At 42.6% G+C, this 13,001-nt stretch overlaps 1 protein-coding gene across 3 annotated transcripts in view; it reads left to right on the top strand.

Moving 5' to 3' along the window:
- CXADR (CXADR Ig-like cell adhesion molecule) overlaps positions 1-13,001 on the top strand; it is a 64,779-nt gene that overhangs the window by 13,399 nt on the left and 38,379 nt on the right. For all 3 annotated transcript variants that reach the window (XM_010800940.4, XM_010800939.4, NM_174298.4), the window contains 1 exon segment: positions 10,744-10,910. In XM_010800940.4, coding sequence (XP_010799242.1) covers positions 10,744-10,910 — 167 coding nt within the window.

Here is a 13,001-nt window from a genome sequence, read left to right as displayed (position 1 = left end):
GTCTCTGAGTGTTCTTTGTATGTAACCTCCCATTCCCCTTTCCTTCTGACTTTATAAACATGCTCTACATTTCTCACTTCAAAACAACCTTTCCTTGATGACATATCACAGTGCTATTTTTCTCCTACTCTTAAGAGCCACGTTCCTCAAAATAGCAGTCATTTCTGTCTCTGCTCACATACTCAACTTCTGTAGTTAGAAATATCCCTCCCCCACCTGCAGCCTTTAATTAAAAAAAAAAAATCAGATTTGGTCTAGGTCGCCAGTGAGGTTCTGATTGCCAGATCTAGTATATACAAGTCAGTGTCCTTTATTTACATAACAGATTTTGAGTTCTGTATCTAAGGTGCTGCTCAGTGTGAGGGATAAAAGATACCTTCCCAACACTACATGAGTTCATTTCCTAGTAGGAATGATGGGTTTTGGAAGACAACAGCAAGTTGTCATACTGGATACTGTTTATCGAAAGGATGATACCTAAGAGCTTTACATGCATTATTGTATTTAATCTCTATGTGGAAGTAAGCATTCTTCCTGCTAATGCTCACTTTATAGTAGAAAACATCAATACTTAAAAGACTAGAAACTTGCTCTCCCTAAGCATTTGGTAGGGCTTCCCAGATGGCACAGTGCTAAAGAATCCGCCTGCTGATGCAGGAGACCTGGGTTTGATCCCTGGTTCAGGAAGATGTCCTGGAGTAGGAAATGGCAACCTACTCTAGTATTCTTGCCTGGAACATCCCGTGGACAGAGGAGTCTGGTGGGCTACAGTCCATGGGGTCACGAAGAGTTGGACATGGCTGAGTGACTAAGTACGCACGCCTGCAAGCATTTGGTAACCTCGGTTTGAATTATAGCGCAGCTCGCACTTCAGAGCCCGTGCTACTTGTAGGCAGAACTGCTTGCACATTTTCGCCTGCTCATATTTCAGAAATGTCTGCACTTGCTGCGAGGTAAGCCCAGACAACTGTCACTGCCGGCATGGAGTTGTGCAGGGAGGGGAGGGGATGGGTGTTGGGGGAAGGCTTCCTGTTGGTTGCTTGCTTGATTGATGGTCTACACTTAGGACGTATTTAGATCTGAAAGAGATACTTTAGTTTAACACCCTTAATTTATGTTTGAGCCCCGGAGAAACAACATGTCCAAAGTGATAGAGCTTTTTTTTATGACAGACTTGACAACAGATCCTAGTCTGGTATATCTCATTTTAAAAACAGGTCAGCCCATACTCCTGAACTTTGTGCTACCGAAAATGATGTCTTGTTGGAAATCTAGTATAGGAAGGGAATAGCGAAAATCCCAAACCTTCTTCCACCACAGTGACTGAAAGGGGGTCTAATAATGTACTCACTGTATTATTTTGTAGTGATTTTTAAAAGGAAATCTCTTAATGTCCAGGGGTATTGACTCATAGACTTCTACTTGCAGGGTAAGTGTGGCTTGGGAGCCAGTCTACCTCGATTTGTATCTTGCTCACTTAGTAGCTTAGGTACCTCTTATTGTCTCTGTTTCGTCACTGCTTGAGATAATAGTAGTAACGCCCTCAGAGTTGTTATGAGATTTGAAGGAGTTAATGTGTATAAAATATTTTGAAAAGTGCCTGGCACATAATCTAACACCCGTGGTGGCTCAGACAGTAAAGAATCTGCCTGCAGTGCAGGAGACCTGGGTTCAATCCCTGGGTCAGGAAGATCCCCTGGAGAAGGGAATGGCTACCCACTCCAGTATTCTTGCCTGGAAAATTCCATGGACAAAGGAGTTTGGTAGGCTACAGTCCATGGGGTTGCTAAGAGTGAGAAACGGCTGAGCGACTAACCCTGGCACTTAATAGGTACTCAGTCACTGCTCATTACTATTTATGGTTAAGGTGATGGTTTCCCTATTTCCATCTCAGTTTATTTTCTGGGCACTTGCTTTTTGATTACTCATTGAGGGTAGGGAGCTGAGAGTTGATTTTAAAAAAACAGCATAGAAAAGCAAATAAGTATACCTAATGTTGTTTCTCATTGTTATTAACTTCTCTGACTCTCAGTATTATTTTCTTAGCTCAACAGTACCTATTAACACCCTGTACTGAGTAACACATGGGAATGGGATCAGAGAGTTGGACGTGACTGAATGACTAGCACACACACTAGGCGGCGCGGAGGGTGATTTCTACCTTCCAGTGTTTCTTTTCTCTTCCTGAGCAATGTTTAAAGGCCTAGTTGGAGTAGTTAACTACCCTTAATGCATAGTAAGTTTTTCTTTTTCTTTCCTAAAAAGAAACCCTTAGTATTTGGGTGACGTTTAACATGCTAATCCCAAAGCAGCTCCCTGGTGAGAAGGAAATTGGCAGTTTAGATTTAGGGTCAAGGAAAGGGTCTAAATAGCTTGGCAGTTGCATTTTTGCAATATTTAAAACAGGGTTTAAAGCGTCCCAGTGAGTTGCTTGCTAACCCAGACATCTGATTTGTAGTATTTGTTAATCAAACATACACAAGAAAATTATACTTGTCCCAATCAACTTCTTAAACATACCACTTCCTGATTTTCCCAGTTTATTTTTTAACATTGCCCTAATGAATCGTTTTTGAGTGTTCTGTGTTTTTATGTAAGGTTCCTGAACTCCATATTCTGAACTAAGCAATACAACTGAATGTCTTCTCTATTTAAAATAGTAACCTTTATGACATTTTTGATATTTCTCACAAAAGTCAATATCAAATAAATTCTTTATAAAAATTGACACTAAGATCATACCCCTTTTCAAGCAACCAAAGAATTATGCCAGACCTTTGGAAAATGAAGTTAAATTACTCTTATTTTTATTCCTAGTTTCTCTTTTTTGTTTATGTCTTTGAAATGACTCCAGATATTTTGAGAAAACATGCATAAGTGTATAACATTTTTCTCATTTTGCTTCATGTTGTTCTGGAGGTAGTTGCAAGACAGACAAGCAACTTTTTCTTCATCCCTAGTTGTGATTTTAGTGAAGTGAAAGTCACTCAGTCATGTCCGACTCTTTGTGACCCCATGGACTATACAGTCCATGAAATTCTCTAGGCCAGAATACTGGAGTGGGTAGCCTTTCCCTTCTCTAGGGGATCTTCCCAACCTAGTGATGGAACCCAGGTCTCCCGCATTGCAGGTGGACCCTTTACTGGCTGAGCCACAAGGGTTGTGATTTTAGAATATTCACAAATTAAAGTTTTAATGTCATCTTTCTTTCATGTTAACATAAATTTACAGGCTTCCCAAGTGGCACAAGTGGTAAAGAACCCACCTGTCAATGCAGGAGATGTAAGAGATCCCTGGATGGGGCAGATCTCCTGCAGGAGGACATGGCAACCCTCTCCAGTATTCTTACCTGGAGAACTACGCGGACAGAGGAGCCTGGCAGGCTACAGTCCATGGGGTCGAAAAGAGTCAGACACGACTGAAGTGACTTACACGCAACATAACTATATAGTTGAATCCATGTTAATTTCTTATCACATCAGCTAATATTTCTTGTGATGTGAATATTAAAGCAATAAGCATCAGTCTTTGCTCCTGTTAGCATACAATCAGGTTTGCTCAGCTCCCTCTGAGCTCCATGCATCCCCAGTGGCTTCGCTGTTCCTTTACTGTGCTAGATACACAGTCTGCCCATGGCCCTCCTTCCCATGACTTTCCCAGAAGGTTTCATGATCTTTTCTCCCATGAGCATTCCTCTTGCAAACAGCTCCTTCACCTTCACTCTGCCGAGAACTCCTGCTCTGTGCTTAAACTAAGCAGTTTCTTCTGAGGCAGGTCCAGGGTGTGTTGAATAAGGCTTGGAACGTGCCCTCCAGAGATGAAACCCTGGGACCCTGTTAAGCAACTGAAAGTGTGTGCTTAAGGGTGTGCGTGTATGCTCAGTTGTGTCCGAGCCTGCCAGGCCCCTCTGTCCATGGGATTTCCCAGGCAAGAATACTGGAGTGGGGAGTCACTTCCTCCTCCAAGCGATCTTCCCGACCCAGGGGTGGAATCTGCGCCTTGCGAGTGTCCTGGATTGGCAGATGGATTCGTTATACCCCTGAGCCTTCGAAGAAGCCCTCAGGTAAGGGTGGGAACTTGCTCCGTGCTTGCAGTAGAGGAGCAGATTGTGTAATTGTGAGCGGAGCGGGAAGCAATTAACACTGCCTGCGGGGATCTGGGGGGAGGAGGCCACTGGTGAGAGGTGTTGAATGGCTGCCAGGTGCTTTCAGTGGGAGAAGGTGGGCCTTGCAGACAAGGGAAATGTGTGCAAACACAGATGCTCCACGGTGTGTATGCACTTAATCCTGTCTTCGCCCTTCGGTGCTTCCTCTGGTATCTTTGATTTCCTTTGATGATTGGCCCCTGACCAGAATGCCTTCGCTGTTGTGATTCCATCTTTGATAGAAAAAGACCTTAACTTATTTTCACCAGCTTTCACTGGCTTTTAGCCACACCTTGTTAATTTTTCTTCACTACTTTGAAATGGAACACCTTTCATTCAGGTAGACTCTGTTTCCTTCCTCTTACACAAAGGAACTACATGCTTATGCCGTAGCTTTTCTTTTCCTTATTTTTAACCTGAGCACTAGAAATTTTGCTCCGCTAAAGGAAATCAGTGATAATCAAGAAGCTTTGGCTTCTAAGTCAAATGTGAACTATTCACCTAGGGTGTAGGGTAGGAAGTGTTACCAAGTCCAAGTTTGCTCTGCTCACTGCACAACAGGCCAATGAATCGAAGACAGGAGGAGTTGAGGCAAAGAAGAGACTTTATTCAGGGAGCTGGCTGACAGAGGATGGCAGGCTAGTGCCTCAAAATAACCATTTTATCGGGGTGTGGATACCAGGTTCTTTTGTAGATCCGAGATGGGGGTAGGTGAGGAAGCAAAGTAAAAATACCATTAATCTTGGAAACATCTCCTAGAATAGTAAGCCTCAGGCAAGGGATGTGTTAATTTCTTCCTTCCTGCCATGCACAGGTGGACAGGGTTCTGAACAAAGGCACTCTAGTTTAACAGGCAGGCGAAGGGCCAAGAGTCTCAGGGGCAGGCCATTCTGTTTGGTTATAATAACAAAAGCAAGTTAAAGAAACAATTCCAACATGGAGTCAGTATTGGCTTCTTCTCTGCAAAAGAGCGCTTCCCAAGTGTCACTAGTGGTAAAGAACCACTTGCCAGTGCAGGAGTCATAAGAGACGCGGGTTTGATTCCTGGGTCTGGAAGATCCCCTGGAGGAGGGCATGGCAACCCACTCTAGTATTCTTGCCTGGACAGAAGAGCCTGGGGGGCTATGGGCCTTCTGGTCCCCACCTGGTGGGCAGCCCACCAGGCTCCGCCATCCCCGGGGTTCCCCAGGCAGGAACACCGGAGTGGGTACAGTAAAGAAGCAGCCTCAGTAAAACAGGGTAAGTGCTCGTGATGGAGGCCTTATCCAGTCAGTCAGTCAACCGATAAGGCCTCCATCACGAGCACTTATCCTGTTTTACTGAGGCTGCTTCTTTACTGTGTGTCTTTCTGAGGCAGTGCGTGCTTGCTTAGGAGCTTTGGGCATGTATGACTCTGCATTGGCTTGTCAGTTGTTGGACTGCTGTTATTGGATTCAGTCTCTTGTTTAGTTGCTCAGTCATGTTTGACTTTGGGATCACAAGGATCACAAGGTCCTTCTCTGTCCATGGAATTCTCCAGGCAAGAAGACTGTAGGTTGCCATTCCCTTTTCCAGGGGATCTTCCCAACCCAGAGATCGAACCCGTGTCACCTGCATCGCAGGCAGATTCTTTATCACTGAATCACCAGGGGGCCCCTTAATTGGGCACAAAGAATGCTTTCTGGGGAAGGGCCTGGCCTGAGACCAAACTAACATAATTGCCCTAAAAGGTGGGCTTGATCAGGGAAGGCAGTGTCATAAAGTGTGTGGGTGCTCAGTGCTGAGGTACACACGGAGAGTGGGGGTACTGAGCAGCTAAAGGTGGGGAGGTGCCTGGTCATAAAGGGTGCTGAGGAGAATAAAGGCATCTGAGCTAGTGTGGACCCACAGAGGTTTTCAGACCAGGCAGTGATACAGTTGAAAAAGCAATAGTGAAGTATGGAGATGGTTAGAATGAAGTAGAGTGGGTGCAGGGAAGACCTCAGGCTTAGCCTATGGGAGAGATAATAGAGGCCTGAACGTGTTACGGAATCTGAGCTCAGCCTGCTCACTGCACGGCAGGAATTCGGAATTTGGAAATTAGAAAAAGCAAGCAGAAAACTGGGAGATGTTATTTCAGTCACTGCCAAAAAGGGACATGACTCAGCTAGTTTATTTACATAATCCAGTACTGAGCTCTTACTAACAAGACTCTGCAAACACTTAGGGTTGATCATGTGCTACCTATTTCATCACATTCTGAATATAAGGTTGTATTTCATCACACTCTGAATATAAGGTTGAGTAAAATTGTTAAGAAGGTTTGTTACGTGATTTAGTTTAGAGATCATGTTTGAACTTGAAAGTAGTTTACGAGTTAAATTATCCCTCATGTGCTGCATACATAGAATTGGGCAGTATTAAGAATATCCAGAGACGCTACATGAGACCAAGTGTCTGCCTTTGTCTTCTACAGTTTGTGACTGATGCATGCATCAATATTGAAAAACATGCCTGCATGCCGAGAGGCCCCTTCAGAGTTGCTAGGAAACCCAATAACTGTTTTGTACCATCCTGAGATTTTAATTCCTTTCTAGTGTAACACAATGAAGAGTAGTTGAATGTTTTAAACATTTTTGGAAAAAGAAGTACTGCAGGTCTGTAAGAGTCTGTTTAAAATTTCTTATAGCAGTATACATATTAAGGAAATCTCATTATTAAACTCATCCTTCTTAAAATCTCTGTTGTGAACAATAACTGCTAACAATTTGTCTATCCAGATCACTTTTATATACATGTAACTGTTTTCTAAGATACTCTTTGAAAGAGAAGTAATTTTATGTATCAAACAGGAAAGAGTGGATGATACTATCATGAGAACAAAGTTGCATTTCATTCTAATGATGGTAGTGTCAGTGCTGAGAACATGAATTAGGAGGATTGCAAGTTTTACTCAGTTTAGATGTTGTCTCAGCGATGCCTCTTAACTTTTCCATTTGATTTTTATAAAATAAAAACTTGAAGCACAGAGTAACTAGGTTTTAATTATTTTTTCTATAGCAAATTTCATTCTTAGATATTTTGCCTCCATAATTTTGAGCTGTCTTGATTTATTTGAAATGGACTTCTCTATCTTATATCATTTCTATGGTATTCATTCCCAGGCCAATTAGATGCAGGCAACAGTTACAGGAGCTGTAGATAGGAGATCTTCAAATAGGACCTGCTGACAAATTAATGCTCTTTTTCAACATTCCTAAAATTGATCAAACTTACAATCCAGCCACCATTTATTTTCTACTAATATGCAAGGAACCCAGCAAGAGATAAATGCCACAATTTCCCCAAACCCTGATGGAGCTAATAGTGAATCAGGGTATACATTTTAAATTTTTTCTTAAACATACAAGGTGGTATGGGAAGATAAGCTCACTGATGTCTGGAAGATGAGGCAAAAACCTTGGAGCCTGAGTCAATTTCACAGTAAAGTTTATAAAAGGGAAAATAAAAAAATAGTATACACTGAGTGCCAAATGAGTGATAATACAGATAGCAGAAAGTAAAGTACTGTGAGCATTCCAGAAAGGCAGAAAGAAAAATCATTGTAGGCTGAAAAGATAGCAGAATGCCTTAAGTGAATGAAGCAGGACTGGAACTGAGTTATTAGAGATGATAGAAAGTATTCACTCAGAGAATTGAATATTAATCAGGAGAATTAGCTGTAATTATACACATAAGTTGGAGAAGGCAATGGCACCCCACTTCAGTACTCTTGCTTGGAAAATCCCATGGATGGAGGAGCCTGATGGGCTTCAGTCCACGGGGTCGCTATGAGTCTGACACGACTGATCGACTTCACTTTCACTTTTCACTTTCATGCATTGGAGAAGGAAATGGCAACCCACTCCAGTGTTCTTGCCTGGAGAATCCCAGGGATGGCGGAGCCTCGTGGGCTGCCGTCTGTGGGGTCGCACAGAGTCGGACACAACTGAAGCGACTTAGCACCAGCAGCAGCATACACATAAGTATCAAATCATACCATCTAAACTAGAAATGTGTACATGAAATGGAGATTGGGGTAGTATGGACTTTGGGGGATGGTAAGTAGTTCATTTGGGCTGAATCAGAGATTTTGGATGGCGTATCATTAATATTTGCTGTTTAACAAACCAACCCAAACTTGAGAGGCTCTAAAACAACAATCATGTGTTAGTTCACGATCCTATCCGGGCTCAGTCCTGGGGCTGCAGGTGGCTGTTGTGGGGCTGGGCCTTGTTCCAGGGTGGCTGTGTGTTGGGCACTGGTAGCTGCTGTGCTCACACCTCAGCTCTCTCCTGTCATGCACATGGTGGCAGGTGGCAGGGGTCCTAGTGGGCCAGAGTGGAGGCAGCAACACCTCCTGAAGCCTGGCCACGGGAGGCTCAGCAGGACTCAGGCCACAGGCTATTGGCCAAAGCAAGCCCAGCCTCTCGTTTAGGGGAAGTTGTGCAGAGAGTCTGTGTCCAGTGTTTATTGTTGTTTTTTTAAATTAGTTTTGGCTGTGCTGGATCTCTGTTGCTTCGTGGTATTTTTCTAGTTGCAGCAAGCAGGGGGCGCTGCTCTCTAGTTGCGGTACACTGGCTCTTGCGGTGGTTTCTCCTGTGGCGGAGCACAGGTTCTGGGGCACCTGAGCTCAGCAGTTGTGGCTCCAGGGCTCCAGAGCACAGGCTCAGCAGTTATGGCACACAGGCTTAGTTGCCCTGCAGCATGTGGGATCTTCCCAGACCAAGGATCAAGCACGCGTCTCCTGCACTGGCAGGCAGATTTTTTACCCCTGAGCTACCAGGGAAACCATGTGTCCAGTTTTAATTTGCTGTTTGATAAGTGCACTTAAATGTGATAAAAGCTTAGGATGGTGCATGAACATAAACGGTCTTGAATGTAACTTTTCTTTCATTCTTAAATCTATTGGTTTCAGCCTTACTAACATTTTATTACAGCTGATAATCCATGTGTATTAAGCCTCTTGTAAGGGCTAATAGGAAGGATCATATAATGGCCGATAATACAATTCTTCATTTTGGCTTGTTCTGTTGGAATGTATCATTGGAAAACCAGCAATGAAATCATTATGGAGAATTAGGACTGGATTTACTTTTAATTTTGCTCTGTGTTTATTTTTACATTGTTAACGGGGAGAGGCGGGTAGAGGGGAGAGAGGCAAGCCCCATGTATCATCATCTTAGCACTTGGGGCCCCTTCCGGATCATCTTTCAGCCCTGAAAGTCAGGGTCGGATGATGCAGAGGTCGAAGTGGTAGAGCTGCTAAACAGAAACCAGTGTGTGCATTTGAAACTTCAGATCTGCATTCATTACACATTTGACTTTACACATAACAAAATGTTGGGTTATCACAAGGAAAACATACAGTGACAGACTGGTGCTGAGCAAACTTTTATAGTGTAAATAGTAAGAAAAAAATTAAGTTTTGTGTAATAGTTCATTTACAGACTGAATTTACATTTTATGTTAAATCGTTGGCTGTTCAAACTGCAGTCTTACTATAAGGCATAAGTAGTGAACAGACCTATTTTTATGTGTGTAATTAAACTGGATTTTTTTTTCCCTTATAGGTAAGAAAGAGCATCATTATATTCATAGTTTGTTCCATCTTTTATGCATGTAATGGATACTAGTTTTGTTACAGTAAGTCATTAACCATAAGGAGGAGACATTTTTTTCAATTCTTATGGGATTGTACTGAGTTTAAGCCATCTCACAAAATCAGTCAGAAGAAACTATGTTGGAATTTTTGTTTGGAGCTCTGGACATCTATTTTTGCTTTTAGAGAGTTTTAAAATATTGGTATTCAGCATTAATTCTCTTAGTAATCTAAGTGGAAATTTCATAGGATACAAATTTGAAAATAAGTTACAGAATTTTAAGATGTCTTCTTAAAATTATATAATAACTTTGACTTTTTCAGAAGGGAAATAGGAAGAGATAAAGTAAGAAATGTCTTATAGATAATATTGAGGTCAACATTTTGGTATGTTTAAAACTATATAAATTGACACTGTTTCTTCTCCTTTTGAATTGTCATCAAAATTTATTGCTTAGAAATATGTTTAAGCATTCAGTAAAAGTCACAAAATCAAATTTAATAAAAATTTTTATGTTGTGTCCAGAAGCCTGGACACAAAATGTGTCAGAATTCATCAGTCAGCATGTGCCCAGTGATGGGAATTCCAAGTGTGTTTCTGACACCATGGCAAGCATGAATTAATGTGGCCTTGAATTAGACTGATGTGACGGACCTTTCAGAGACTCTAGCCAGGTTCAGTTTTAAACACCTGCCTGGATAATAAAAATCCTGTTAGGTTCTTCTAACTCATGTGAGAATGCTGTTATTCCAAATAATATTGGGAAGTTTCCAGTGCTCCGAAACGAAATTGTATTGAATAGGATGTGTATTAGTATTTCTATTTCTACAGAGGCGCACACACACAACCTGGGACCACTGAGTTGGAGTTTCATTACTCTGGTCCCCAGTAAAGTCCTGTTTCCCCCACCCCCTGTGGTGCCTCTGAACAGTCGAGGTGTCCTGAGGGTGCTGCCAGCCTGGGAGCAGATGCTCAGTCCATTTGTGTTTCATTTTCTAGATTTCACCAGAGGGTTGAGTATCACTACTCCTGAACAGATGATTGAAAAGGCCAAAGGGGAAACTGCTTATTTGCCATGCAAATTTACCCTGGGTCCGGAAGACCAGGGGCCTCTGGACATCGAGTGGCTGCTGTCACCAGCTGATAATCAGAAGGTGGATCAAGTGGTAAGTGCTGCTCACTCGGCAGATGTCGGGGAGCCTGTGTTTGGTGTCTGTCACTGTGTTGATACCACAGGTGGGGGGACACGGGGAGCTGTGAAGAAAGCCTGAGACTTCCTCGGCTTGCAGTGTAGGGGAGAAAGGCAGATGCTTGGAAAGTAAGCACCCTGATGTAATGGAGTGAAATGGATAAGTGACCTCAGATTTCAGAGGAAGGAGAGGTCACCAGACTTCTTACAGAGGGCTGCAAGGAAGAAGGGGAGCTTGAGCATATTCTGATAATCTGGCCTTGGAAGTGTGTGTGGCCCGGGGCATGGGAGGCATGTAGGGAGTAGGCATGTTAGTCTGCAGGGAAGTGCGTGACATGTCAGGGGGCGCCGGGGTAAACTGGACGTTGTGAAAGGTTAGAGAGAATAGAATTTCCAAGTTTCACACAAGGATTCCATCACCAGTATAAGGGTCAAGTCTAACAGAGGAGTGAAGGTACATATTATTACAGTCTATTTCCCATGTTTTTGCAAGTTAAATATCCTGTGTGTTGAATGCCTTAAAAAACAAAATAGCAGTTGGCCCTCCAGATCTGTGAGTTCTGCATTGGTGGATTAAACCAATCATGGATTGAAAACATTCAGGAAAAAAAAAAATTCCAGAATATTCCAGACAGCAAAACTTGAACTTCCCACATGCCAGCAACAATTAACATAGCACTTACATTGTATTAAGTATTCTAGATAAAGGTAATCTGGATAAAGTATATGGGATAATGGATAAGTGACCTCAGATTTCAGAGGAAGGAAAGGTCACCAGACTTAGAGAAGGCTGCAAGGAAGAAGAGGAGCTTGGGAATGTTCTGAAAATCTGGCCTTGGAAGTGTGTGTGGCCCGGGGGCATGGGAGACGTGTACGGAGCAGGCATGTTAGTCCACAGGGATGTGCGTGACATGTCAGGGATGCCATCATAGGTCATCTAGATAAAAATATGGGAGGATGCATATGCTTTACCATCTCATAAGTACGTCAGACTTCCCTGGTGGCTCAGTGGTAAAGAACCCACTTGCTAATAATGCAGGAGACACAGGTTCGATTCCTGGTTCAGGAAGATCCCCTGGAGAAATGGCAACACCTGCTCCAGTATTCTTGCCTGGGAAATCCCGTGGACAGAGGAGCCTGGTGGGTCACAGAAGGGTTGAATACGACTTTAGTGACTAAACAACAATATATGTATGCCATCTTACTTGAGGGAGCTGAGTATCTGTGGATTTTGGCATCTGAGGAAGGGAAGGGGAAAAGGGATGAGGTCCTAGAACCAACCCCCCACCCTATGGTTACCTAGGGATGACTGTATTGTTACAGAATTTTTTCTAGTTACACCTTAACAGGGACCTAATGTAGAAAACCCCATTACTCTGTGACCCATAATCAGAGGCATTTTTATAAAGGTGATCAAGGAATTAAAAAAATAATTAAGGCACGCTTGGTCAGCGAAGGCAGGATACACGTGGAGGAGTTTTTATAAGCTGTTCTCTTGTATGCTATTCTGTAAGACAAGCTCAAGACTTCCTGTTAGTCACCAGTTTCCATTAACCCTGTGGGGCGCAATTTCAGCCCAGTCTGCAAATAATGTATCACACTTTGCCTTTTAATGGTACCATAATATTTCACTTCATTTAGAATGCTTCATATCAGCTTTGTCTGACATACTTAAAAATACGACAGTGTTAACAAATACTATTAAACCAGGGAGAGAAAAAGAAATTCAAATATTTGGAGTAATGTACAATATATATACATATATATATATATATATATATATATTTGGAAGAGAAATTTTTACTTGTTGTCCATATTCAAAAAGGGGGTTATCCAGGCAGTCTGTGGCTGAATCAGTGCAGTTAGGTAATTAACTGTTTTTGGCAAATACAAGTAGTGTGCCCATGATGTTTTTGTGAAGGAAAAAATTAAGGTGCTTTCCTGAGTTGTAAATGGCTGGGGCCACTCCCTCCAAGGATATATCTCTACCCTGATTCTGGTATGAGAACTTCCTTCTCTCCCTGAAGGAAAAGAAATTGAGCCTGACTCCTCCTGTCTAGTCAGCCCA

This window comes from Bos taurus, chromosome 1 (assembly GCF_002263795.3).
Source record: "Bos taurus isolate L1 Dominette 01449 registration number 42190680 breed Hereford chromosome 1, ARS-UCD2.0, whole genome shotgun sequence".
Taxonomy (NCBI): Eukaryota; Metazoa; Chordata; class Mammalia; order Artiodactyla; family Bovidae; genus Bos; species Bos taurus.
The sequence above is the reverse complement of the archived record's forward strand: the minus strand, read 5'-3'. Positions and strand labels throughout refer to the sequence as shown.